This window comes from Mytilus edulis, chromosome 9, assembly GCF_963676685.1.
Source record: "Mytilus edulis chromosome 9, xbMytEdul2.2, whole genome shotgun sequence".
NCBI lineage: Eukaryota > Metazoa > Mollusca > Bivalvia > Mytilida > Mytilidae > Mytilus > Mytilus edulis.
Window position 1 is genome coordinate 80,830,490 of NC_092352.1, and position 26,162 is coordinate 80,856,651.

Genomic DNA, 26,162 nt, shown 5'->3' on the forward strand with positions numbered 1-26,162 from the left:
CGAAGATTCAAGTAAATTAAGAAAAAAAATATTCCAAATTTTCCGTGAATTTGTTTCAAACATTGGGTCACAGTCCGAATATTGATAAAACCGATTCTAATTGATATCTTTAAAAATATTAACACAAGATGTAAAATATTATTCAGTTCTAAACAATTTCTGTATATATAGACATTTTTTTTTCTTCATATTTCATAGTTACAAAGCTTTTGGTTAGGAAGTTTTGCTATACCTGCAGAAGACTTATTATGAACGATATAGCACCTCCTGATATATTACGATGCTGTTGAGAATAACGGCCCAATACTACAGAGAAATAAATCAGTAAATAAAAAACAAGAAAAATAGGCCAAAAAATATAAAGAATAGAGAATGGGGTGTTTAAATTATTACATTAAGTAACTAATTGGCAAAACAATTGATGAATCGAGAAAAATGGGCAGCAAATTTAAAGAATACAGACGCTCATATATTGAGTCTTTATATCTGTAATACTAGTCGCTGTACCTCAACATAGTTGGGTTTTTTTTATGTAGAATCATCAGAGGGAATGTGTTTCTCTGCAATACCGGCCGCTATACTTTGACATATAGTTTTTTTTATGTAGAATCATCAGGGGAGATGTGTTTCTCTGTAATACTGGCCGCTGTACCTCAACATCGGTTTTTTTTTGTAGAATTAGCAGAGGGAATATGTTTCTCTGTAGTACTTGCCACTGTACTTCGAAATATTTTTTATGTAGAATCATCAGGGGGAATGTGTTCCAGTGTAATACCTGTCGTTAAGCTTAAAATATTTATATATATATATAACAACAAGTAACAAGAAAAACTTTTGGAATTTAATAATGTCACCAAAAACGTTGATTTTTGCTATATATATATATGAAGACTGTGTGTTGAGCTCTAGATGTCATTTGGTTATTCATGTTTGCATTATTGATGTCCGACAGTATTCTGGACACTGTTAGATGATACGTATTTTGCAATAATTGGGAGTCTAGGGCAGTGACAAATATTTGACATATATACTTTAAATAAGTTAATATTATGAAGAAAACAAGTTGCATATGCCCATAATATATTATCAGTCATATTAACCCTGTCAATTTTTGAAAAATTAATAGCTATCAAGCAATATTTTATTTATGTAAAAAGTTTAAATTTCTGTCGTTCGGTCAAAATAAAAGAAAAACGACATCGCGTAACGTTAACAAATACTAAAGTGGATTTCCCGTTTGAATGGTTTTACACTAGTCATTTAGGGGGCCCTTTATATCTTTCTGTTCGGTGTAAACCAATGCTCCGTGCATGTAAAAAGCCTTACTTTGACCTAGGATGACACTTGTACCACATCTTCTTATATCTATGAATACCGTGGGTAACGTCTGTGTATACTGACACACATTACAAATCTCCACTAATTCTTGTTTAAAATAGATTAAATGATGATTGTACTCTGTTTACTTTTATGCCTTCAATATGGAACTATTATGAAGTCTATACTTAAAAAGAATCTACGTCCATCGTTGGCCATGGTGAAAACTGGGAATAGTATATCCATCAATAACAATGTATTATATTTATTTTGTATATATATACATGTATTAACGAAACATAAACTGTATATATGTTTTGTCTATATACTTATGCAAGTCAATTGCAAGTTTATATTCTACTAGGTGAATTAAGTAGCTTTGAAATGAATTATTTACAAGACACTACGGAATATCCATTCATGATCCTTTTCATGTTTATTGACATATTGACAAGCTGTCTCATACATGTAAATTGTCCATTCTACTTATATACATATAAAATGTCCAACGTCCATAAAACTGCCAGTATATGCTAAACTTCCACTCTCCAGACTTTCCTTGTCGGCCTACTAATTATTGACATGTTGTACATACAGTAAAGGATTTCAAATATTACATACTTGATGGATTATATTCTCTATGATTATAAAATTTAATCATATATAACAAGGAAAAGTCCGTATGTATGCACGATTTGATTAAACATCTTAATAAACTTTTACGGGCCACACCAACCTATTTTAATTTGATATGACTAATATTCAATTACTAGTAAAGGAAGAGTAGACAAAAATATGAATGAGCAATGCAATCTTATTCTTTTATCTTTAAAACAATGATAAATTAAAGGAAGCGCTTCATACTAAATATGTGCGCACGGTCAACGCTTTTACAACCCTATATGAAGTTACAAAAAGAAGCATTCAATACTTATAATTACATTTTTTAGCAATGATCATGAAAAAACGAATTTTATTATTGTTTTATTTAATTCACCTGTGCACTTTATTGTGCGACCACGTGTTATCATGAATGAAGAGTTTTATTGAGCAATGCAATTGCTTACGGAATAACACGTGATGTGCAGTTAGCCAATCAGAATAAAGTATCATAATGAAACATACATCTAATGTAATTATAAGAGAATGCGACAATTTTGGCAACAGGGGAGGGAGTAAAATTTTACGCTTGCCATTTGTCCTGTCGATATTTGTGTAAAAAAAAAGATGTGTTGACCCAAACAAAATTTGAAAGAGGATCCTTTTTTTCTCAAAATTCTAAAGCGATTGAAATATAGTTTTAAAAATTGCCTAGTTACAGAATACAGAAATATAACGTTATTGATAACAATGTGTGTCGTTTCCTCTTATATTGAAACTTTGGGAACGACAACTTGATCTAATGGAAAGGGTATATAGAGATTAGGAAACTAAATATCATGGCTTGGGAAGAACTTAATTACATTACATTGCGTTACAAGATATGATGAGAATGAATTATCTGCTTCACAACAACATGCAGAAACCCTTTGAGTGCAAAAGTGAAACTATTGTTTTTGCACTGCAGACCCCTCTCTCCCCAAGAGGTATAGGGGGAGGATTGGGATCTAAAAAAAAACATGTTTTACCCCGCCGCATTTTTGTGTTTGTTTCAAGTCAGGAGGTTCTAGCATTTGTAAGTCTTGTATGATTTTTTATTTTAGTACATTTATACATTTAGGAGTTTAGTATGACGCCATTTTCACCGAACTAGTATATACACATTTTGCCGAAAAAATGAAGTGCGCCGGTTTAGCTGTGTGGGTAAACCAGTACGCAGCCATGTACAGTCATATTGAAACAGTCAAATTTGCTGTTTCGTGCAAAGAAATTGTCACTCGTATACTCGCACTGGCAAACAGACGACCTACTTTAGCGAGTGACCATATGTTTATTTCCAGCGTTTTGACTGAGGGGTTCAAAGGTGGACTGTTGCAAGACAAATTTCCCATCCCTTTCCTGTTCAATATAACCTCATTTTCCAGTTGCAGCAGTAAAAAATGTCCTGACCTTCATCCCCTTACTGCCTTTTTTACAGGACCTACCTTTATTATATACATTGCTATTTTTTTCTCGTCCAGAAACATTTGCCACTGGACATTATAAGCAACGAACAATAAATCAATCTTATATTTACAGACTTGACGTTACATGTATACATAATAAAACGTCAAGTGCGTCTAATCGTAAAAGACATGACCAAATTCAGATTTCATTTGTAAATGTGACGCTCTAACCTAAAAGCTAGTTCTATTATAATATGAATAGCCTTGGTGGCATTTTTTCTTTTCTTTTTATTTATTTCTATTTTATTTCAGACATAATTTGTTTTTACTTTTGTGGCTATTTTTGTATTTTTAAATGCAAACCTTAAATTTCGTGCATAATCGAAATTATGTGAAATTCAAAATGAAAACACAAATTAACACTTTTCAAAAGAAAAGAATTCATGACGACAATTGAAATTGCAGTATTTCACTTGAAACCAAAATAATTAGAAAAATTAAGATAATAAAATTTCCGAGGAAAATTTAAAACGGAAAGTCCTTTATTATATCGTATATATGGCAAAATCAAAAGCTCAAACACACCCAACAGATGGATAACGAATATTTTATAAAGGGTTCACGCCAAAAGCATCCATGTATAATATTTTAGCTTTGAAGAGATATTGAATCAAAGGTAGGACATGTTTGTTCCAATGGGTGATAAAATAAAATGTTTGAATTTTACCGCGCTCAAACTTTAACCTTTTCCGGATCGGAACAAGCAGTTAGAATCGCCCAAGGGTGAAAGCCAAGAAGAAAGAGTTGTAAGTGTATAAACATATGTGGCCTTTTACTTCTCTGTCAGTTAAAACTCTCTACCATAAAAATGTACATGATGAACACAAGTGAACATAGAACAAAGGTTTAAATTATGAACTTCAAGCTGACTGAGACGTGCAGGTATGAGAAAGCCTGAACTGCATCAATTCTGTTTTCAACAGTCTCCCCTAAAACGCAAAGTGGATATATTTCTTATAATTGTCGTATGTGTCACAGAAATACAGGCACTACTTCATCTACAGGGTATGAATAAAAGATCATAAAAAGTTAACTGATGGACTTTTCAATGAATAAGTGTTTTTTTTCACGAAACATTGGGCCGTCTCCAGGAACGGCATGGTCTAAAACGTGGAAGTGTAAACAAATAAAATAAATTTATATATAATTTATACCAGAGACATATAATACAAACAGAAATTTAAAGTTCATATAATTACTCAAACACTGAAAGAAAACTATTGCATTGATATTGCAACACCAAATTTCTCAGTTGGACCTGGGATCTGATAATTAAAAGGAGTAGGTTTGAACAGTAAGACCCCTTTTTGGCCCCAAAATAGAGCAGTTTTACAAAATTGTGATAATGGAAGACATGTAATCTTTCAGCTATTTATTGGAATGAAGAATGCTTCTGCTACATAAATATGGGCTGTTTTTGACAATATAATGCACATTTATCGGATACTAGCATCATAAAGTCTAGTCCAAATAATTATGAGGTCTTAACAGAAGGCGTCCCAGAAAAAAAATAAAATAGCCTTGCCAGACATCATAATTATTTGGACTACATAAAGTCATGCTAAATTACTGAATCTTCACAATTTCAGCATTTTAGTTAAATTTTAGACAGTTTCCATCTTAAATTGAAAGTGGCTGCATCCGTGTTCATTCATACTATTGAAATATAAGTTGTATTTGATGATAATACATAACATAAATATAAAGGCTTAGGATGAACACGGATGCGGCCACTTTCATTTTTGACAAAAAATAACAGAAAAGTGATGTTTTTTTGCATATTTGATAGATTTTTCATATTTAAGCTTGAATCGGAGTGGTTGTAAATAATTAATGACTAAATCAGTTAAAATCTTTCACATAAACTAATTGAATCAATTGAAATAAGCACTTAAGTGATTAAAAATTGTCCAAAATCTGTCGTTAATATGTAAATCAACAAATTATTACGTTTTCTTTTTTATTCCTTCAGGAAAAAAAATGGTCAATGCCAATGGCAATGATTTTTCAAATAAATCGAAAATTACATAAAAGATTTATTAATCCTTAATTTTGACATTGTATGTAAAAAACAATCCCATGGGGATCAGACTAATGTGTGTCAGAGGGCATTCCAATATTACAGAGATGGGGAACCTGGCATGTACCACCACATAGAATAGAAAAAATGTTAAAATAATAGCCAATTTTGAGGACCTTTTACTAAATATTTTTCTCCATTATTTAAAGCAAATTTTTACCCATGCAATTTCTTTGGCAAAATGATGTTGAATTTGAATTTTCAGGACTGAGTAATCTTAAGCCAAGCCAGAAATCTTTCTTGGTAGAACCTAGCACTTTTCACATGACTGCTAAAAATGAGCTGTCAATATACATTTGTACTTTACCTGAAGCTTAATTATAGCTGTCTGAAGCTAATTGCTATGTTTGCATGAATTATGATTAAAAAATATGTCACTAATTAAATTGAGCAATAATGACACAAATGAGCATTTATAATTACTGTATACTATTTATTTATCTTCATAATTTTAATAATTTACATGTTTTAATTGTCCTGTTTGTCTATATTTAGAAAATGGTTTTAAGAAAAATGGTATTTGATGTTTTAAATTAACTAATCTCTTTTAATTATATGCAATGCAATTTAATATATTTTGAATGGTTTCTGGTACATGAATATTTATGCCTGCAAGCTATTTCCAGTTTTATTGATATTTAATGTCCAGAGGGAAATTATTGAGGTACCATATTTAAGTAATATTGATATTGTAGGTCATAAAAGGTTAGAAGAACTTCAACATGTGAAGTTATAATTACATTTGATGAATAGAAATAACAGAGGGGACTTGCACTTGTAATTATATAAGCTGTAGATGAAATTTGTATTTAAAGTATTTCAGGTGAGAGTTGTAATCAAACAGTAACTTTTTTAGCTTTTCAATTATCAATGATTATCTCTTCATATTGATTGCATTTTTTATATAAAAAAAAGATGATGTGGCATGATCGCCAATGAGATAACTCTCCACAAGAGTATAAATGACACAGAAATTATATAACAACTATAATTCACCATATGGCCTTAAAAAATGAGTCCATACCACATAAGTCTGAGAGCTATAAAAGACCTGGAAATGAAAAATGTAAAACAATTTGAATATACTAAAGCATCTTTTTGTAAAGCGACCAAATAATTTTTGAATTTCGAGGAATAGTAACAACCTGTCTGAACTCTTAACAAGCTGTGCAAGCTTACAACAATAATAATAAAATGCATAGAATCTCCTAGGTAACCACTGTATGTCTCTACTTTACATTGTGTTTAAACATTTATCCTACATGTATGTACGTTAATTTATTTGCATAAGTCTCTATACCATTGCACTTTGGTTTAGAAGAGTACAGATATATATGTTTCATTTACAACTGTATTTCATTTTAACTTTATTCATAAAAAACTTATTTTGTAGGAATCAAGGAAAATATTTCTATATTCTGATAAAACCTAGAAAGAACCACAGCTGCATAGTGTACATAAAAGGTAACATAAAATTAGGGAGACATTCATACTCATAGTAAAACAAAAATTCACTCAAAAATAAACTGACAAGACCATGGCTGAAAAGATAAAAAACAGACAGACAAACAGACAGATAGACAAACAACAGTACACAAAACACAAAATACATTGTAGAAACTTAAAGAATGTGCACCACAAACCCCACCTAAAACTGTGGGTCATCTCATGTGCTCTGGAAGGGTAAGCAGATCCTGCTCCACATGTGGCACCCGTTGTGTTGCTCATTTTTAGTTCAAACACGATAATAAATCTAATTCGGTAGGTCACATTCAGTGAAAAAGGGACTGGATTGTAGTTAGGACATTTGAAACATATCAGCTTTCATCTGTGGTAGGGATATTTCATAATGACAAACTAGCTCACAATGGTATCATTAACATTTACAGGGGCGGGTCCAGGTAAGGGCGTAATGGGCGTACGCCCCCCCTTTAAAAAAAAAAAAAAAAAAAAAAAAAAAACCTATCGTTATAATCTGCTAGTATTGTAATGAATAACATCAACCTTAACTGATGTAAGGGCATGCTCGACTTTATTTCCAAACATCATGAAAGTTCTCTTCTTACTTGCTTTGACGAGCGTCACGTCAAGCTCCACTGAAAGATCTAACTCATCCCTTAAGTTGATCAAGAATGATTTGAGAAGCACCATGAAGGAGGATCGTCTAAATGCTCTGCTTCTTTTATATGTTCACAGAGACATTAAACTTGATTTTGATAAAATTATTGACGATTACGCCATGAGAAATCCACGTAAAATGGTTGTAATGAATCCACTCTAGTAATTGAAAATGAGAGTCCGTCAGTATTTTTCTGTGTTCATTTAAGGTTTTGCGTCAAGGCACATGTATACTAGAGATATGTATATTTCCACATTAAAGCAATACTCAGAACGAAAGAACTTTATTCTTCAGTGTTTATTTGTCTTGTATCATGTGTGTCGTTCAACGAAACCCGAACTTAATCAAAAATAGAGGGATTACTTCATAATTTGATGCTAAATTGTTGAAATTCAGGAGCTTCTGAGCTTCCCCCATGGACCCTCAACCGTAATCACGCCTCTCGTTCATAAAATCCTTGCCTAGGAATTGAAATGTTAAGAAACTCCTTATACCCTTGAGTTTGGAATTTCTCGTTATTGGTCTACTGCTGTTAAGATCCATCCAATCATTTTAATATACCATAGACAATTAATGGAGAGAACTCGGCATAAAAAATGTCACACCCTGACACTTTAACTATAAAATATACATGCTCCAAGTCAGGAACCGTTACATTAGTGCAATTCTCTATTATTTTATGCTTTTAAGCCAAAAAAGGTCCAAAAATTTTTTCGCCTAGCTTCGCTCTGCGAAATATTTTATTCTATGCCCCCCCTTTCAATTATCCTGGACACGCCCCTGATTTATGAAGGGGTAATTTCAACTTCACCATTTGGAACTCTTGGTTTAATAGCTTGTTTGTGAGCAGCAAACCTCATTCAAGGAAATCCTGATATCAAACTGTTTATAATTTTTATTTTCAATTCATTGTTTTAAAAATGTTCATATTTTTCTTTGATCAAAACAATGTATCCGATCAAACTGTTTATAATTTTTATTTTCAATTCATTGTTTTAAAAATGTTCATATTTTTCTTTGATCAAAACAATGTATCCGATCAAACTGTTTATAATTTTTATTTTCAATTCATTGTTTTAAAAATGTTCATATTTTTCTTTGATCAAAACAATGTATCCGATCAAACTGTTTATAATTTTTATTTTCAATTCATTGTTTTAAAAATGTTCATATTTTTCTTTGATCAAAACAATGTATCCGATCAAACTGTTTATAATTTTTATTTTCAATTCATTGTTTTAAAAATGTTCATATTTTTCTTTGATCAAAACAATGTATCCGATCAAACTGTTTATAATTTTTATTTTCAATTCATTGTTTTAAAAATGTTCATATTTTTCTTTGATCAAAACAATGTATCCAATTGCAAATAGTCTTGGTCATGAAATTGTTTTGTTGAACTTTTGTTTAATTCATATAAACCAATAACTTTTAATTGATGCATGATATGACGCCTGTGATTAAATATTATATAGATTAATGTATGCACAGAAATGTTTGAAGTGTGATGTAATTATGGTAATAAACTTTCATTTGGGTTTGATTGTTGTCTGAATAATATTTTGATTTTATACAAGATAAAAAATATATAAACTAGAAAAACAAAGGATGTGGGGTATCCATCCATGACACAAAATCATCTAACAGAAAAACAAAGGATATGGAGTATCCATCCATGACACAAAATCATCTAATAGAAAAACAAAGGATATGGAGTATCCATCCATGACACAAAATCATCTAATAGAAAAACAAAGGATATGGAGTATCCATCCATGACACAAAATCATCTAATAGAAAAACAAAGGATATGGAGTATCCATCCATGACACAAAATCATCTAACAGAAAAACAAAGGATGTGGGGTATCCATCCATGACACAAAATCATCTAACAGAAAAACAAAGGATGTGGGGTATCCATCCATGACACAAAATCATCTAACAGAAAAACAAAGGATGTGGGGTATCCATCCATGACACAAAATCATCTAACAGAAAAACAAAGGATGTGGGGTATCCATCCATGACACAAAATCATCTAACAGAAAAACAAAGGATGTGGGGTATCCATCCATGACACAAAATCATCAAACAGAAAAACAAAGAATATGGGGTATCCATCCATGACACAAAATTGAAATTCATTACATGCACAGCAACAAGAAAAAAAAACAATCAAACAGCAAAGTAACATTGCATTTATTGCTGTTCTTTATTTCATATGCATTTTTAGAGAATAATGAAATATTTAGTGAAAAATACTAAGTACGGCAATAGAAATTGAATTAAGTACACTACAGTCAAGTATTTTAGCCAGTCTATCCATACTATCAGTCAATATTCTGGACTTGACTGTATCCTGATAATTTTCTCCTTCCTGTAAGGAAAAATAACATTCTATCATTAGTAATGCTTTTAAGTTTGTCTTCTGGATGTCAGACAACAGCACAGTTTTAAAAAAATGTTTGCCTTAAAAATGAATTGAATTTTCTTTATTAAAATATATTGAGTTATTTTCTTTTTCTTTCAGGTTTTATGATGAAGAAGATAGAAGGAAATTCCTCCATTTATATATGTGGCATAAGCAACAACAGTTAGTATCATTGATAGAAATCATATATAATTCAGGACAAGTATAGCCAATTACCCTAGTCACATGATCACTATGAATAACCTACGAGTCAAAAAGTTTTCTTGTGACAAATGTGGTAAATTATTTAATCAGGAATGCACACTTACAATACATCGAAGATCACACAATGCAGGAAAAAAGTTTGTGTGCCATGTTTGTGGGAAATCCTTTACATTAAAGTCAGTAATGCTAAAACATGCTATGTCTCATATGATGGAAAATATCGGTATTATGTATAAAGGAAAGAGTTTTTATAAGAATCGACAAAATGCCATGTCTGACTCCAGGAAAAAGAAATTCTATCAGTGTACCAACTGTCCAAAAAAATTTAGAAACCAGGAAAGTCTTGATGAACATATTAAATGTCATGAAGAAAAGAAACAGTGGAATTTATCTACACCTGATAACAAACTTAACAATTCTACAGATTTTCAAAAAAATGAGGATGCTGGTTCAGATGATAGTTCACAAGATCTCTTTATAGAAAAGGAATCTTATGTTATCAGTGACAATTCTTTTGATAGCCATTCAGATGAAATAGAACCAAAAATGTTTATTATTAGTGACAATTCACTTGATAGCCATTCAGATAAAATAGAACCAACAACTTTTATTATTAGTGACAATTCACTTGATAGCCATTCAGAAGAAAAGAAACCAACATCTTTTCTTATTCAGAAATCTGATGAATGCTCTAGCTCAAATTCAGATGAACCCAGCCTAAAGAACTTGGATTTTAATTGTGTTTTATGTGGAAAATCATTCAAAACTGTTCCTTCTTTTATTCACCATGTTAACACCCATCAGCCTTCATACAATGATAAAGACAGTACAATAGAGCAGACAGCAAAGGACAGTTCTCAAGAAGATCCTTCTTCACCAGATAATAAGATTAAGACCTCTGTAGACTCATCACAAATACAGGGAACCAGGAAGAAAAATCCCAACAGGGATGCAGTAGAAACCAGCAAGAAAATTGCAAAACTGAAAACAGATGACGCCCTATTAGGCACTGATAGCAAATTCAAAAAATCAAAAGATGTTGGTAGTAAAAAAAATAAAACAAGGGATGGAAACAAGCATCCTTCCCTTTTAAACAATATTGATACAGTGGAAAAACAATTTCACCCTGCCCGGTCAGATAAATTAGCTAAGGGAAAGAAACAGATGGTGAAAAATCAATTTGAAGCTGCCAAGTCAGATGAATTAGTTGTAGATGATGACGGAATGAATAAAACACTGGCAAATCATTTCATATCTGTCAAGCCAGATGAATATGAGGTAAAAGATGAAGGGATGAAAAACACACTTGTAAATCATTTCAAATTTGTCGAGTCAGAAGAATTAGCTGAGGGAATGAATCAATTTGAAGCTGCCACGTCAGACGAATTACCTGTAAAGGATGATGGGACAAAAGTACGGGAAAAGGTTAAAACCATATTTATTTGCAGATGTTGTAATAAGAAGTTTGCTAGCAGACATTTTGTCAAGGAACATTTGAAAATGTATTTTGAAATGGCAGCTAACAGTGTTGATATAGAACATAGACAATTCATCGATCAATTAAAGGAAGATACTGAGTTTGACAGGGTCGTTGATAAATTTATTTACTCTATTTCTACAGGGAAGTTAAAAAGTATTACTCAAGACTTGAAGAAATCTGATGAAAAGCAAATTATTTATCAATGTGCAAAATGTCAAAAAAGTTTTCAAATACAACATCAAATCATTGATCATATAAAGGATTGTGAACCAAAACCCCAAAACACTGACAATTTCAAATGTCAAGACTGTAGTGGAAGTTTTACAACTGACATGATGTTGAAGAAACATATACTGTTATGTCACAATCGTTCCCAAGATTCAAGGAAACAGGAAACAGAAAAGAAATCTATGAAAGACCCAATTTATACAGAAAAACCAAAAGAAACAGAAGAAATAAGTATTACTCAAGACTGGAAGAAATCTGATGAAAACTTAATTATTTATCATTGTACAAAATGTCAGAAAAGATTTCTAGAAAAACAACATATCATTACTCATTTAAAGGATTGTAAATCAAAACCCCAAAAAAAGGAAATTTTCAAATGTCAAGACTGTATTGGAAGTTTTATGTCTGGCATGATGCTGAAGAAACATATACTGGTGTGTCACAATCGTTCACAAGATTCAAGGAAACAGGAAACAGAAAAGAAATCTGTGGAAAACCCCATTACAGAAAAACTAAAAGAACCAGAAGAAAACAAAGAGGTCAGAATCGGGAATGACACACAAAAACAAGAAAAGAAACCAATAGAGAACATGACTATAAATGTATTGTCTGGAATTCGAAAGGTTAAGAAATTAACAGAGGTCACAACTGGAAAAGAAACTCCGAAATATGAAAAGAATTCCAAGGAAAACATAATCAGAAAGAAAACTGCAGGGAATCAAAAAAAGAAATCTGAGAAGACGAACATCAACAATCCAGGAAATAAAATTGAAATGACTTGCGAAAGATGTGAAAAAATTTGTGATTCTATGACAGAATACTTGAATCACATAGAAACAAGTCATAATTCTAAGTCTAATGAAGTTGGTTCTGATGCTGAATTTATTTGTGCACATTGCAAAATGAGTTTTGATTCTCAGGCAAAGCTGTTTTCACATCTTAAAGGTCACAAAGAGTCGAATAGACAGCAGAGTACCTTTGAAAAATACAAAGATAAAATGACATACAATAGCGACACTGGACAATGGGGTTGTAGAATTTGTCAGAAGTCTTTATCAAACAAAACAAATTTATTAAGACACATTTCATTACATGATAAAGATATTAAAGAATCACATGTATGTCCCTTCTGTAATCGTATATTTAACCACCATCGATATCTTATGCATCACATTAACTATATGCATAATGGAGTGGAAAAAGAAGAATGTCTCATTTGCCATGCCAAATTTACAAAAAAAACAAGTCTTCAACGTCATATGGAACTCCATACAGGAGAATCACTTCAGAAAAAGATTTTGAAATGCGAAGAATGTGGAAAACAATTTAGAGGTAGTAAAGATTTGATAACCCACACAAGAATACACACGGGTGAGAGGCCTTTCCCGTGTGATCATTGTCCTTACAGAGCAATCAACTTATGGAATTTGAAGCGACACTTACTGACACACGAAAATAGAAGGAAGAGAAAAAGAAGTAAAAGAGATGATGAAGACTCCCAAGAGGAAAACAATATAGAAAGAAAGATTAAAATGAAAATTTTACATGGCAGAAGTTATCTTATGGAAGCAGAAAACACCATGAGTGGAAAAGTCAAAGAAATGGTTTGAAAAGAACTTAATTAAACTGATTTATTTAATCATATTAATAAGGATAGTTAAGGTTTTTGTGTTTTACAAAGAGAAGATAACTTGTGTTATTATGGTAATAGCAATAAATTAAAGGGAGAAATCAATGCAGCAGATAAGTTATAAAAATAAATAATTACCAGTTTACTGATCTAGTCCTCTTTTATTTACTACTTAGGATTTTAAATGTAGACTGGTTTTTTTTTGTTAAATTGAAAACTTGATGGTTATGTATACATAATAAATGAAACTTGATTAAATGGTTAAGGGGAGACAATTCACTACATTCCAAAAGACAATTTATTGTTTTCTTTCTAAAACATTAAAATAGTTTGTTTATTAAGAATTTCTGAAGAGTGTTTATATATATGTATTTACTGATGATAATTTTATTATGTTAGAATGTGATTTTCTATCCTTAAGAGTGTACTTATTTTGACAATAATTTGTTATTTATAATTCTGGAAAGGAATTGAATGTAAAATATTTATAAGTGATTAAGTCAAGCAGTGATTCTCAATATCTCTTATTTTTTTTTAAAGTGATTTGAAAAAAGTATTTAAATCTGTACAATACAAAGATGTATGTTTGTTTATTATTAATTTACATTTAATTGCTTTTAAATATATAGATCTAATTCAGGAAATCTTTTATGTTTCCAGATCATGCAGATACGACTTTGAAAAATGTAAAAGTCACATCACTACCTCCATACCTCTATATTTATCTTGTGACATTTATATACCTTAAAAGAAAATGTTACCATATACATTCCATTTTCTAGTCATTCCAAATAAATTATTATTACCTAAAATATTATTAAGCTGCAGCCATATAACTGAACTATATTATGTTATTTGTATATATATAGGTTTATTTCTATTTTATTTTTACATTTTATTTCTTGTCTTTTAAGTTTTTGTGACAGTTTACATAAGTGTATACATTCGTTAATTTCTAAATTGTTTGAATTTTAGTTTTTTCTGCCTTGCATTGTAATTTACATGTGTATAAAAACTGTAATTTTGATAAGGGACCATAATCACCATGCATAACCTTAATTCTAGAACTTGAGAAAGCTTGAAGTATATTTGAAGAATGAGCCGCATTCTATTATTGTAAAAATCATGTATTTGAATTGTGAATTTCTGTAAATTCTGAAACTTTTGTGATGTTTTAGTGTTCAGAAATTGTTAAAATCAGACTAGATAGGTTAAGAAAAAATAAAACTGGCATTTAAAATATTGAAAACACTATTTTGCACCATTTTCAGAAATTTCATTACTTATCTTGTATTTTTATCAAATAATCCACATAATGGCAATAATAAATGCACACAATTTTCTGAATTTACAGTATTCCTACTTAAGGGAGTTCGCTTTTCAGTTTCAAAGTAATTAATTTTTCAAAACACTAGTTTATATAAATAGGGATTTAAAAAAGGAATCTAAAGAGCAAAAAAAATATATAGGTCACCATGCTTGTTTTCGAGATATTAGCCATTGAAATTTTGGCGGGAAATCATTCTCTTTTGACTTATCATAGCTTTATCATTGACCAGTTGAAGTTCTCGAAAACTGTTAAAAAGTAATTAAAATTTTATAAGACTTTCACAGATGGCTCATCATTATGCATGTAAAAGATGGGGGTCACGGGGCAAAATTTTTCAAGGCATTCAAGTTGATAAAACCAGAGGATTCCAAAAATCTGACAAAAAAATCAAAACATGACAAGCCAGCTTCCTTAACAACAAATACAAGGTGAAATATAATATATAGAGAGCACCACTGTTAGCCCTTCAACAATGAACAAGATTTTCAGAGTAGAATGTACATAGTATAATATAGGAAATACAAAGAAACCTTTTATCAACTTTTTTCATGAATGTATTCCAAGCTTATACTGGTAATACAGATGAATTTATTTTTGTAAAGCTTGAAGTGCTTGAACATCATTCATGAGAAACAAACATATAACTGGATGTGTTTTCTCCACTAGTCAGTTCTACCTCCTTATCAAGATATTCTATTTGTTTATTATATTTTATTTTGTTATGTTGTTTTGTTTTTGCAATACTCTTTAAAGTTTAAGCATGATGAGCAAAATTGTGTTTATGTATTGATACAATGTACTTATTAGTTCCCCAAAGGTGTTTTGGAAATAAAATTATTTCACCATTGTTCATTTTATTGTTGCAAGAGTAAGTCAGATTTATTCGTGCAGGTGTTATGCATGTTTGGTCGAGGAAACACCATCTTCCTTTACAACATTCATACACGTCAGTAAGTTTTACCTTATATATGAACTTGTCTGGATTATGTATATTTGCCTTTTGACTATTAGGCATCTTTGCCTCTAAACCATTAGGCATCTTTGCCTCAGGACGATTAGGCATATTTGTCTCTGGACTATATACATTTCATTTGCTTAGAGACTACATAAACCCTACTGACATACTGTAAACGAGTTGGACTCAAGTGTCCTGTGAGGATGACCAGTGATATTTATAAGATAATTTTAACTTCATCATTTGGATTTCTAGGTTGAATAGCTTCCTTGTAAGTAAGATATCATGAGCCAAACACAAATCCTTGTTTACCATGACAACTAATGAAATAAATATAATCCCCATTTGCAGGTATTGCAAAATTGTTTCTCTACAGAGTAATGGAAAGTTTCGTCATAAGGGTAATTGAAATGATCTCTTATGTCATAAAGTCTAGTTTAAACTGACTCTGATTGTTGATTTCTAGAAGTCCATACATGAAGTTGACCATATCTGTGAAGCATCCTTTATTAAGATAAAGTTGATTGTTGTTATTCATGTTTGTTTTTTTGCCACATTACTGTTGATGAGTTGCTGTCTATAAGATATTTTCCTCCATTCAAATACTTGATCATAGAATTCATTTTGTTTTGACTGTCCATTTAAAAATGAAATCTTAGTTCCAAGATTATCATACTCTTTCATGGGCAACAATATATATATGATATATGAAATGTTGTTGAAGTACAGTACCAGAATCTTGATAATGCTGCTGAGTGAAGTGTTGGTTGAATTGTTTCACAAAATCTTTCTTTTTGCGAAATTTCTGGAAATTGGTTCAATTGCAACAGAACCGCATGAACAAACAATGAAATGTCTTGCCTGCTTTACTGACCATAATTGATTTTATGTTGAAGGTCATAAAGATAAAGGTTTAACTAAATGTATCAAAGTTTACCATTATCAACATTCAATGATGTCAAGGTCAGATAAATCCTGCCAGACAGACACGCACACCTTAAAACCTGAACATTGATCATTAAAAATGATGTCAAGTTATATAATACATGCCAGACACACATTACAATCATTCCATACACCAAATGTGGTTGACCTTTTGCTTTAAGTATCTTGAGACGAAGGCCAAATTATGGAAATTTGACTCTTTAATCATTGAACAATGAAAAAGTTATCATATATACACATTATACTTGACCAAAAGACATGCACACTTAACAATCATTCCATAAACCAAACATTGTTGGCCTACTACGTATAGAATTAGAAATGGAAGGTATGTGCCTGTTTTATATTGTTGTTTGCATTGTTATTGTATACATGTATCACATTAATAGTTCTGTACATTCATCTGGCAGTCAGTTTTCTAATTTTAATTGTAAAAAATTATATTTGTTGCAAGGGGGCCTTTAATAGCTTACTATGCAGTAAGGTTTTGTTCATTGTTGAAGCATGAGTGGTGACCTATTGGTGACCTACACTGTAGTTACAAACTTCCTAATTCATTTAAGGCTGATGCAGTTGTCTCATTGATGATCAAACAAACTAAGTCTTTATACACAAATGAAAAATTTACATTCACCAATGAACAATGAAAACAAGGTTAAAATCAGAAGAAACCTGCCAACTGACATTCATATTACAATCATTCCATACACAATAAAAAGCTGACCTATTGTATTTGAAGGTATGGTCGGGCACCTACAAAGATGTTGAAACACGCCATAAATTGTTAGTTTCATAAGTCAAGAAACCTGTTATTCTAGGATTGTCATTTGTTGAAAATCAATTTGTTTTAACCATAAGTCAGGCAGTGAATTTTCTTGTTTTCCATTTTTCATTTTTGGGCCATTTATAGCTTGATATGCAGTATGGGTTTTCTTTATTGTTAAAGGCCATATGATGACCTATAGGTGCTAAGATCTTCAGACATTTGGGAGTTGTCTCATTGGCAATGCTATCATACCACATTCTTCATATTTTCATACAAAAACTGACAACATTCACAAATGAACCATGGAAATAAGGTAAAAATGAAAGAAACCTGCGGACTGACATGTACATATTACAATCATTAATGTACGTCCACTCTGGGTCAAAACTTCTATTGGCCATATCTTAATAATCACATTATAACAAACATGTGCCCACTATAAGCTTTCAAGTTATGTGACCATGACTTCATGGTTATCTACATTAAACCAAGTATTTAATCTGAAATTGATTGGAAAAATTAACAAACAGATGAATGGACACACAAACTGGAAAACAATAAAGCTTCATAATTCATAGACATTGAACAAAATGACATTCCAACCTATATAATCACCTCTTTAGATACTTGATCCCATAACAGGAGTTTTGATATAAAGGTTATCTAAATTAAACCAAGTATTTAATCTGATATTGATTGGAAAAATTAACAAACAGATGAATGGACGCACAAACAGGAAAACAATAACCTTCGTAATTCATAGACATAGAACAAAATGACATTCCAACCTATATAATCACCTCTAAAGATACTTGATTCCATAACAGGAGTTTTGATATAAAGGAACGTTGAACACAATAACAAGGAATTAAACAAATACAAAATATATTTTATATAATAGCAACATAAACATGAAACAATTAGAACAACATATCTCCACATAATGGTAACAATTGATGAACATTTGTATAATTTATTAAACAATTTCTTTAAAACACAACTTTGAAAAATGTGATCCTAGTACCAGTACCAATATTTAAATTAACATCAGTTTTAAATTATCATTTTTACAAATGCTGTCTTCAAACTTTTACCCGACTTCAGATTCTTGTTACACTTGACTAGGTCTGGCTTCCAAAACTTCAGAAAAAAAATGCACCTCTAAACCTTAAATTTCTGAAGATGTTAAATGTAAATTAAATAAATGGAATGTGTCCATGGGACACAGATGATGCCCCTGCTTGCTTATAAAGTTATAAAAGGACAATTAACTCAAGAACAATAAAAGTGATGCTACCCAAATTAATACTTGATCTGAGAGTTGTGGTAATAATCATTGTGTAGAAGTTTCATAACATTTGGTTTATAAGGAGAACAGAAACGAAAATTCAGCAATTTTTCCAATTGTAAAGGGCATAACTATTGAAAGGTGAAAGTAATGCCACCCAAAAATTTGATCTGTGTTTTTTGGTAATAAGTATTGTGAATAATTTTTAAAACAATTGGTTTAGGCAAACTTAAGTTAGAGAAAGATAACTTATTTCCAGACATACAGATGGACAAGGGTAAAACTTAATGCCCCTCTGCTTCGGCTTGGGCATAAATAAAATGTTCACAATTTAGTTGTGCTACTAACATTTTTTTCCACAAGAGAGTTCAAACTGACATGTCTTCCCTGCCTTACTGATCATTATTTCAGCTTAATCATAGGCGGATTTAGGGGGGGCCTGGGCCCCCCCTTTTTGGGAAAAAATTTTGTTGCTTATACAGGGAATCACTGAAGCATGACTGGAGCGGGCCCCCTCTTAGGTCAGTCAGTGGGCCCCCACTTATGAAAATTTCTGGATCCGCCACTGTTAATAATAAGAATCTTTGAGATCAAGGTTCTACTACATGTATCACAAAACAATACAAAGATCCATGAATTAAAATGTGGCAATTTAGGTCAGAAGAACTTGGTTACACAGATATGTATTCCTATATATTACCCAATACAATAGATGATATAGTGGACTAATATCTAATAATGAAAATTTGTTGACCAAAGAATCAAGGTGCATACAATTAGCTAACGCTGCATGTCCATGCCAAATAAGTATTCATTTGTGTTGTTTTAGTGAATATATTTATGCAGGCAGATCAATAAATCCTCTTTATAATCCAATTAAATCATATTTTTAAAATGCTTTAAACTGACATATATATTTTAATTTCTGGAATATTACAGTTCTTTTTTGATATGATATAATCATAGAAATTTTCAGGCAATAACTTAATGCCTAGGCATTAGCTTATTACCTAGTATTTAAGCTTAATGCCTAATTTCACTTTTTCCCGCTAACATATATATATATAATATACCTAATGTATAGTCTGTCACTATGTTACATACATGACATTAATCTAGTACACTTCCTCAATAACATACTGTAAGTTCAGAAATTAATGCAAGGTTTTTATTATTGCCAAAAATGCGAGAGTTATAAACTCAATAAATTAAACTCACATTTTGAAATATCTTATATGAATTTAACTGGATTTTTCTCAAAATCGTCAAAATTAAAATCACAATAATTAATGCACTTAACAATTTATACAGTAGTATATCATACAAAGCAGTTGAAATATATTCCATAATACATTTTTAGTCGGCAATGTGTTTAAAAGATCATTTTTTTTTTTATTTATCATTATTCTTTGTTTGCCTCATATATGTTTATACTGGATTCCGGAATGACGTAACAAAAACAAAAACACTTATATTGGATTTCAACATAGCGTTCTGAAAATTATAACATAATTATAGCTGTCACTTTCAATTTTACATACGGGTATATATTTTGGAATTAAATTTGTATACAATAAAAATATCAGTTTTTACAATATGCATGTACATATTTATCTCTACCATACATTAAATCTGCAAGGAGACAAAAAAAAATACAAAACTAAATCTGAAATGAAAATTCTTTGAAAAATCAAGGTGACTTCTTTAATAACATGTACCTTGTAAAGATTTACTTAAATGAATTATAGGACTTGCCCTTTTCAGTGATAATTTTGAAAGCTGTTTACTGCCAAAATATTTGCAACTCCATAATTGACTTTGTTTTAAGAAGATAGATATGAGGGTAGGAATTCCCTTTACCATCAGCCTCAGTCATTTTTGGCTATGGTTAGCATCAAATTGGTTAAGATTTTACCGTGATTTGTCAGAGGTTTCGAATAATTAAAGGTTACTATTATTTTTGGAAACAATCTAATGTGAGTTGTCATTAGCATTTGATTTTTTTTAAGGAAGTGTACATTTTATCGCCATGTACAAAAAATTTTCAGTAATGTCATTTTGCAAGATTTTTTATCGTTATTCGTCATGTAGGTTTGCCAATTACAGCCCTCATACATTGTCATATATCTCAATGCAATGTTAAATAGCGTGATTGAGGGACTATACATATATTTAAATAATAGATAGTTTGAAAAGCTGTGAACATTCACAATTTTTATTTTCCTGAAAAACTTTTTTATAACATATTTTCTAAACAGTGCAAACAATTATTCAAATGCTATATTCTAACAATTGACGTGTGAATGATTTATTTTAATTATTACTTCTGCTTAATATGTCTTTTGTTTATTCAGATATTTTCCTGAATTTGTTTTTATGATTGTTGAAAAATTAATTATTTCCATTTCACAAAATAAGAAATAATGATATTAAAATCATATTATATATATGTATAAATCATTTTTATGAAAATCTATCCTGTTGCAAAAATTCAAAATTTACAGAAACATAATGAAGTGAAATACTAGTCAACCAATTTTCTTGATAAGCAAATTTCACAAACTGAAATTATCTAGATTCTATGTCAAACATGACAGTGATGTTCAATTCATATTGATCTGGCTAATATCTTTGATACTGATGACATTAGTTAAGGCTCCTGAGATTGGAATCTGTGAGACAGTTATGATTGGGGTACCAGCACTGTTAACATTGGGAGCTAGTAATGGCAAGTTGGTCATGGATACAGGTTGAACTGTTAATTTCTTCTTACTATTAGCTGTATTTGATTCAGTTTTGACAGTTCCTGTCTGTTTAATTCTCATTGAAGGTTTAGTATCTTTCACTGTACTGTTTCCTGTATTCTTCATTGATCCCATATTTAACAGAAGCTTCCTCATTTCTGCGATATCATGTGTTTCAACATGTTTTTGTAACTGGAGGCTTGTTTTGAATGTAGTTTCACAAACATTGCATATGAAATTATCCTGATGAGTTTGCTGATGACGATGTAACTTGTAGTTTGTCGGAAACTGTTTACCACAGACATCACACGTTGGAACGCCACGTTCATGTTTACCTAAATGTCTTCTCAACAGTTCTTTATGTTTGAATTTCTTAGAACAGATATGGCATTGTTCAGATTTCTCTTTGAAATGAATTCCCCGATGCCGTTCCACATCTGGCTTGCTACGAAATGCTTTGTTACAGATAGGACAAATAAAAGGTTTCTCTCCAGTGTGTATAAGCTTGTGCCGTTTCATATTTGTATTTGATGAAAAACTCATATTACAAATTTCACACGTCACTTTGCACGGATTGGTATGTATCTTTCTATGATCTATCAAGTATCGCTCGATTTTGAAAGCTTTTCCACATATTTCACAAACGTGAGATTTTGATTCCACATGTGTAGTTTGGTGACGGCGAAGGTTTGACATGGACATGAAACTTTTGGAACAGGTTTCACAATAGAACGGTTTTTCACCAGTATGTGATCTCAAATGTATTTCCATATCACTATTAAATTCAAACCGCTTGTGACAAATTTCACATTCCAATTTCTTGTTTTGATCGTTGGTTCCATAATGTAAATTAAGGTGACGGTTCAAGTTAGAATTCCCACTTAGCATTACTTTGCAGATTGGACATTCGCGTTTCCTCCTTCCCATTGAAGTATGAACATTTATAACATGCTCCTTCAAGTATCGTGGACAGACAAATCTTCGATTACATTCAGGACATTCATACTTTTTCTCAACAGAATGAAGCTGCTTGTGTCTTCGTAAATTCGAGATCCTACTAAACTTCTTATTACAAAGATTACATGGATATGGACGGATTGCCGAATGAGATTTAATATGATCTTCTAATCTAGATTTCTGAGTAAATGTTTTGTCGCAGAGGTTGCACTCATATTCTTTAGTATCTGTATGTGTAAGTTCATGCCGCATCAAATTTGCACGGAAGCTAAACTTCTTGTCGCAGTAGCTGCATTTGTATGGAATATCATTATGGAACTTGATATGCCTAGTCAGGGCCCTTTCGGTGAAGAAGTAGTTTCCACACATATCACAGAGGTACGTTTTAGACGTCTCTTCTCCTTGTGCATCTCCCTCATTGTTATATATAGAGCTATTGTCTTCATCAGTTTCAATCATTTCAAGAAAATCATCAATGTCCAAATCATTACTTTCCTTGTACTTTTCAATAACTTTTATATGTCCAGAGACAGTCTGGCCGAGAGCAAACTTTGCAATGTACCACTGAAGGTGATTCTGTAAATAATCCCTGGAAACAAACCTTTTCTTACATTCTGTACACTGATATCTTTTTGGACCATGAAGTTGTATATGCTGTTGAAAGCCAACAACAGAAGTGAATGACTTCAAACAGACATTACACTTCAGACCTTCTCCACTGATGTTCTCTGGTGTGGTCAAGATCTTTGATTTAAGCAGATCTCTTTCACGCGTTTTACCTTTAATAGAATGTGATTTCACATGTCTCCAATAGTTGGGATAATTTGTGTAGACTTTAGTGCATTGTGAACAATTATACACCTTTTTCTCATTCAAATGTGACATGAGATGTTCTTCCAGATGCCAAGGAGACCTAAACATTTCTTCACACGTCTGGCATTTATATCTGACATCAGACCCGTGAGATTTCACATGTTTGTACATGGATGGTTTCAAAGTGAAGGTTTTGAACAGAGACCACAAGTGTATGGTTTGATACCTTTATGTCCCCGCTTGTGAACAAACAAGGTACCAATGTTTTCCAAAGCTCTTCTGGCAGATATCACATTCAAACCGCATACCTTTCATTTCTTGTAGTGGTCTGCTGTATTTACATTTGTGCTTATCAAACAGTTTACTATTCAGGAAGGACTTTTCACACAATTTACATGTAACTGGCTTTAAACCTGTGTGTGTGTACAAATGTATATCTAAACCAACTTTATTTGTGAATTTACGTTGGCAGTTGCCATAGTTGCATGCATACAAAACCTTCGATGACCTTGCATTTTTCGATACAATCAAAGGTTGTGTCTGTTCTCGTTCAAATATTTTTCTCCTCTTTTTAGGTTTCTCCTCGTGGTAATGGTTTTTAACAGCATTTATAACGTTAGCTGTGGCTTGAAGTAGACCCGATTCTTTCAAAGGCGGTAGCTACGATATCACGAGTGGGAAGATACTCAGTTGTCTGCCCTTCTGAAGTTGTAACTATACCTGATTTGAAATACAATCTCCTGACTGACGGTCTGCTATAAATGCACTCTCACTAGATTGTGCTAAAGAGTTCTGAAAGGAGCTCAGCAGCTCAGGGTCAATTTTACTATCATTAATATCTGTGTACATGTGTCCTTCAGTCATAATTGAACCTGAAGTGTTGTAATAATTTTGGTTATTAAATTCTGATGTAGATGGTAGCATGCCTTCATATTCCTGCGTGTTTTGTATAAATTCCATGCCACCTTCCTGCACAGACTCAGTTTGCATTGGCAGAACTTGCAATGACGGGCTACTAAAATTGATATTTTCATATAAGTATCAATTGTTTGCATCATCTGACTACTAGAATCATTGCAGAGTTTTGCATGTCTAAGTTGACTGTATCATCCAATAACTGTGGTTCTTCCTTAAATGAGTCCTTCTTTGGAGACTCTGGTAAAACTATCTGCATGATCTTTTGACCATCACGATCACATACTCTTACTGGCAATATTCTGTCTCCGATTTTAATTCCTTGAATCTCTGACGAAGGACAACTAGCCTGTGATATCATCAGCTGCTGGAGAACTTCTGGATTGGATAAGACATTTTGATGGCACTGTTGGACAAGGTCGTGTTATCTGAATTCACATCTGTCTCCATGTCTATTTCTGTAGTTGTAATACACTTCAAACTACTGTTGAATCACATCCTAAAGAAGAAGACAAATCATTATCATATTGGGTATAATCTAGTGTTTCTATATAATTTGTTGAATAAATAAACTTTACAGAAATAACACACAACATCCATTCATAATTGACATCTCATCATGTATAGCATGTATTTTTGAAACAAAGGAGTAGGGGCAATAAGGCCCTTATTTGGCCCAAAATTTACTGCAAATTTAAAAGTTGTCATACATATTTTTAAATTACTGAAAAGTATCTCAGGTAGAAGGAATTCAGAAAAACAAATAGTTTTGGACATTGAACAAGTTATCATGGCAAGAAATTATGCTTTAATTTGCATATTTTGTAAAATTTTGTGATTTTCCTTGTTTTTCATCAAATTTTTAAGTATATTTTCGATTGGAAAAGTATGTGCGCACCAAGAAACAACTTTATATTTGGTGAGATTTTGTCAATAGTAATAATAAAGCTTCAGTTAAATTATTTTGTTGTTTCTTGGCTGCGCACGATGTTTCCACAACAGAAATTAAGATGGAAAACTGCATAAATCTGAATTTTCATCGTTTTGTGAAAACAGTACATATTATGACGTAATTGTGACGTCATCACATAAGAATCTTAATGTTTTTCATTTATATTTCTTGACCCTATGCAATTCTAAAGATTATGTGTCAATTTGAAAAAGTTATCAAACATTTTATTTTCTTGGGCCAAAACCAGGCCTTAATGCCCCTACTCCTTTGTAGAAATATTGTTCAATTTAAGCATTACATTTTGTAGCTTGAATTTAATTCAGAGTTACAAAGAAAGTTCATGGCTACACTATGTACAATGGATATTTCAGCCACACAACTGCACAAGTAAAATATGAGTATTGGACAAGTGATTTTTTTTTCACAGAAAGAAACTTTAAATTCTATAAGTAATTTGTATTGCTGATCATTTTTGGTCTCCCCAGATAAAAATGCAGATGCAGTCTGCCTTTTTCAGTTTTCAAGACATTGAAAGCTAAGTGGCTTTCAAAGAGCCTGTGTTGCTCACCTGTTTCACTGTAATTTTGGAAATTATGTAAAATAGGGTTTAAATCATAGTAAATAGTATTTAAGATACTGATTTTGGTTTAATTTGGCCCAGTAGTTAAATTAAAAGCAGGTCATTTTATTGTAGCCTTACAATAGTTACTGAAGACCCTTTATATCATTATTTAAATTAGCTTTCAATTGTGTGACCATTTGAAATTGATTTTTTTTTTCCAATTTTCCCTTAGCCATGTCAGCCATGTTGGTTAGAAGGCAGAATTATCAGATATATTTTTCTATTGAGATACCCTAATGATGATTGTGGCCAAGATTGGTTAAATTTGGCCATGTAGTT

At 31.6% G+C, this 26,162-nt stretch overlaps 2 protein-coding genes across 3 annotated transcripts; one reads left to right on the plus strand and one right to left on the minus strand.

The window, feature by feature from the left end:
- The first annotated feature begins 4,111 nt into the window (after positions 1-4,111).
- On the plus strand, positions 4,112-13,720 carry LOC139489158 (zinc finger protein 91-like). 2 transcript variants are annotated; one of them, XM_071275323.1, is made up of 5 exons: positions 4,112-4,168; positions 6,198-6,325; positions 6,896-6,966; positions 10,154-11,365; positions 11,423-13,720. In XM_071275323.1, exons 4-5 carry the CDS (start codon positions 10,280-10,282, stop codon positions 13,574-13,576), a joined length of 3,240 nt encoding a protein of 1,079 aa, XP_071131424.1. In that variant the 5' UTR covers positions 4,112-4,168; positions 6,198-6,325; positions 6,896-6,966; positions 10,154-10,279; the 3' UTR covers positions 13,577-13,720. The 2 variants fall into 2 exon arrangements, with proteins under 2 accessions (XP_071131424.1, XP_071131423.1); XM_071275322.1 differs by having other exon boundaries at positions 10,154-13,720.
- Positions 13,721-18,460: 4,740 nt separating this feature from the next.
- On the minus strand, positions 18,461-24,804 carry LOC139489159 (zinc finger protein 26-like). The gene has a single exon (XM_071275324.1). The coding sequence runs from the start codon at positions 23,563-23,565 to the stop codon at positions 21,484-21,486; it is 2,082 nt and encodes a 693-aa protein (XP_071131425.1). The 5' UTR covers positions 23,566-24,804; the 3' UTR covers positions 18,461-21,483.
- Between the last annotated feature and the right edge of the window lie 1,358 nt (positions 24,805-26,162).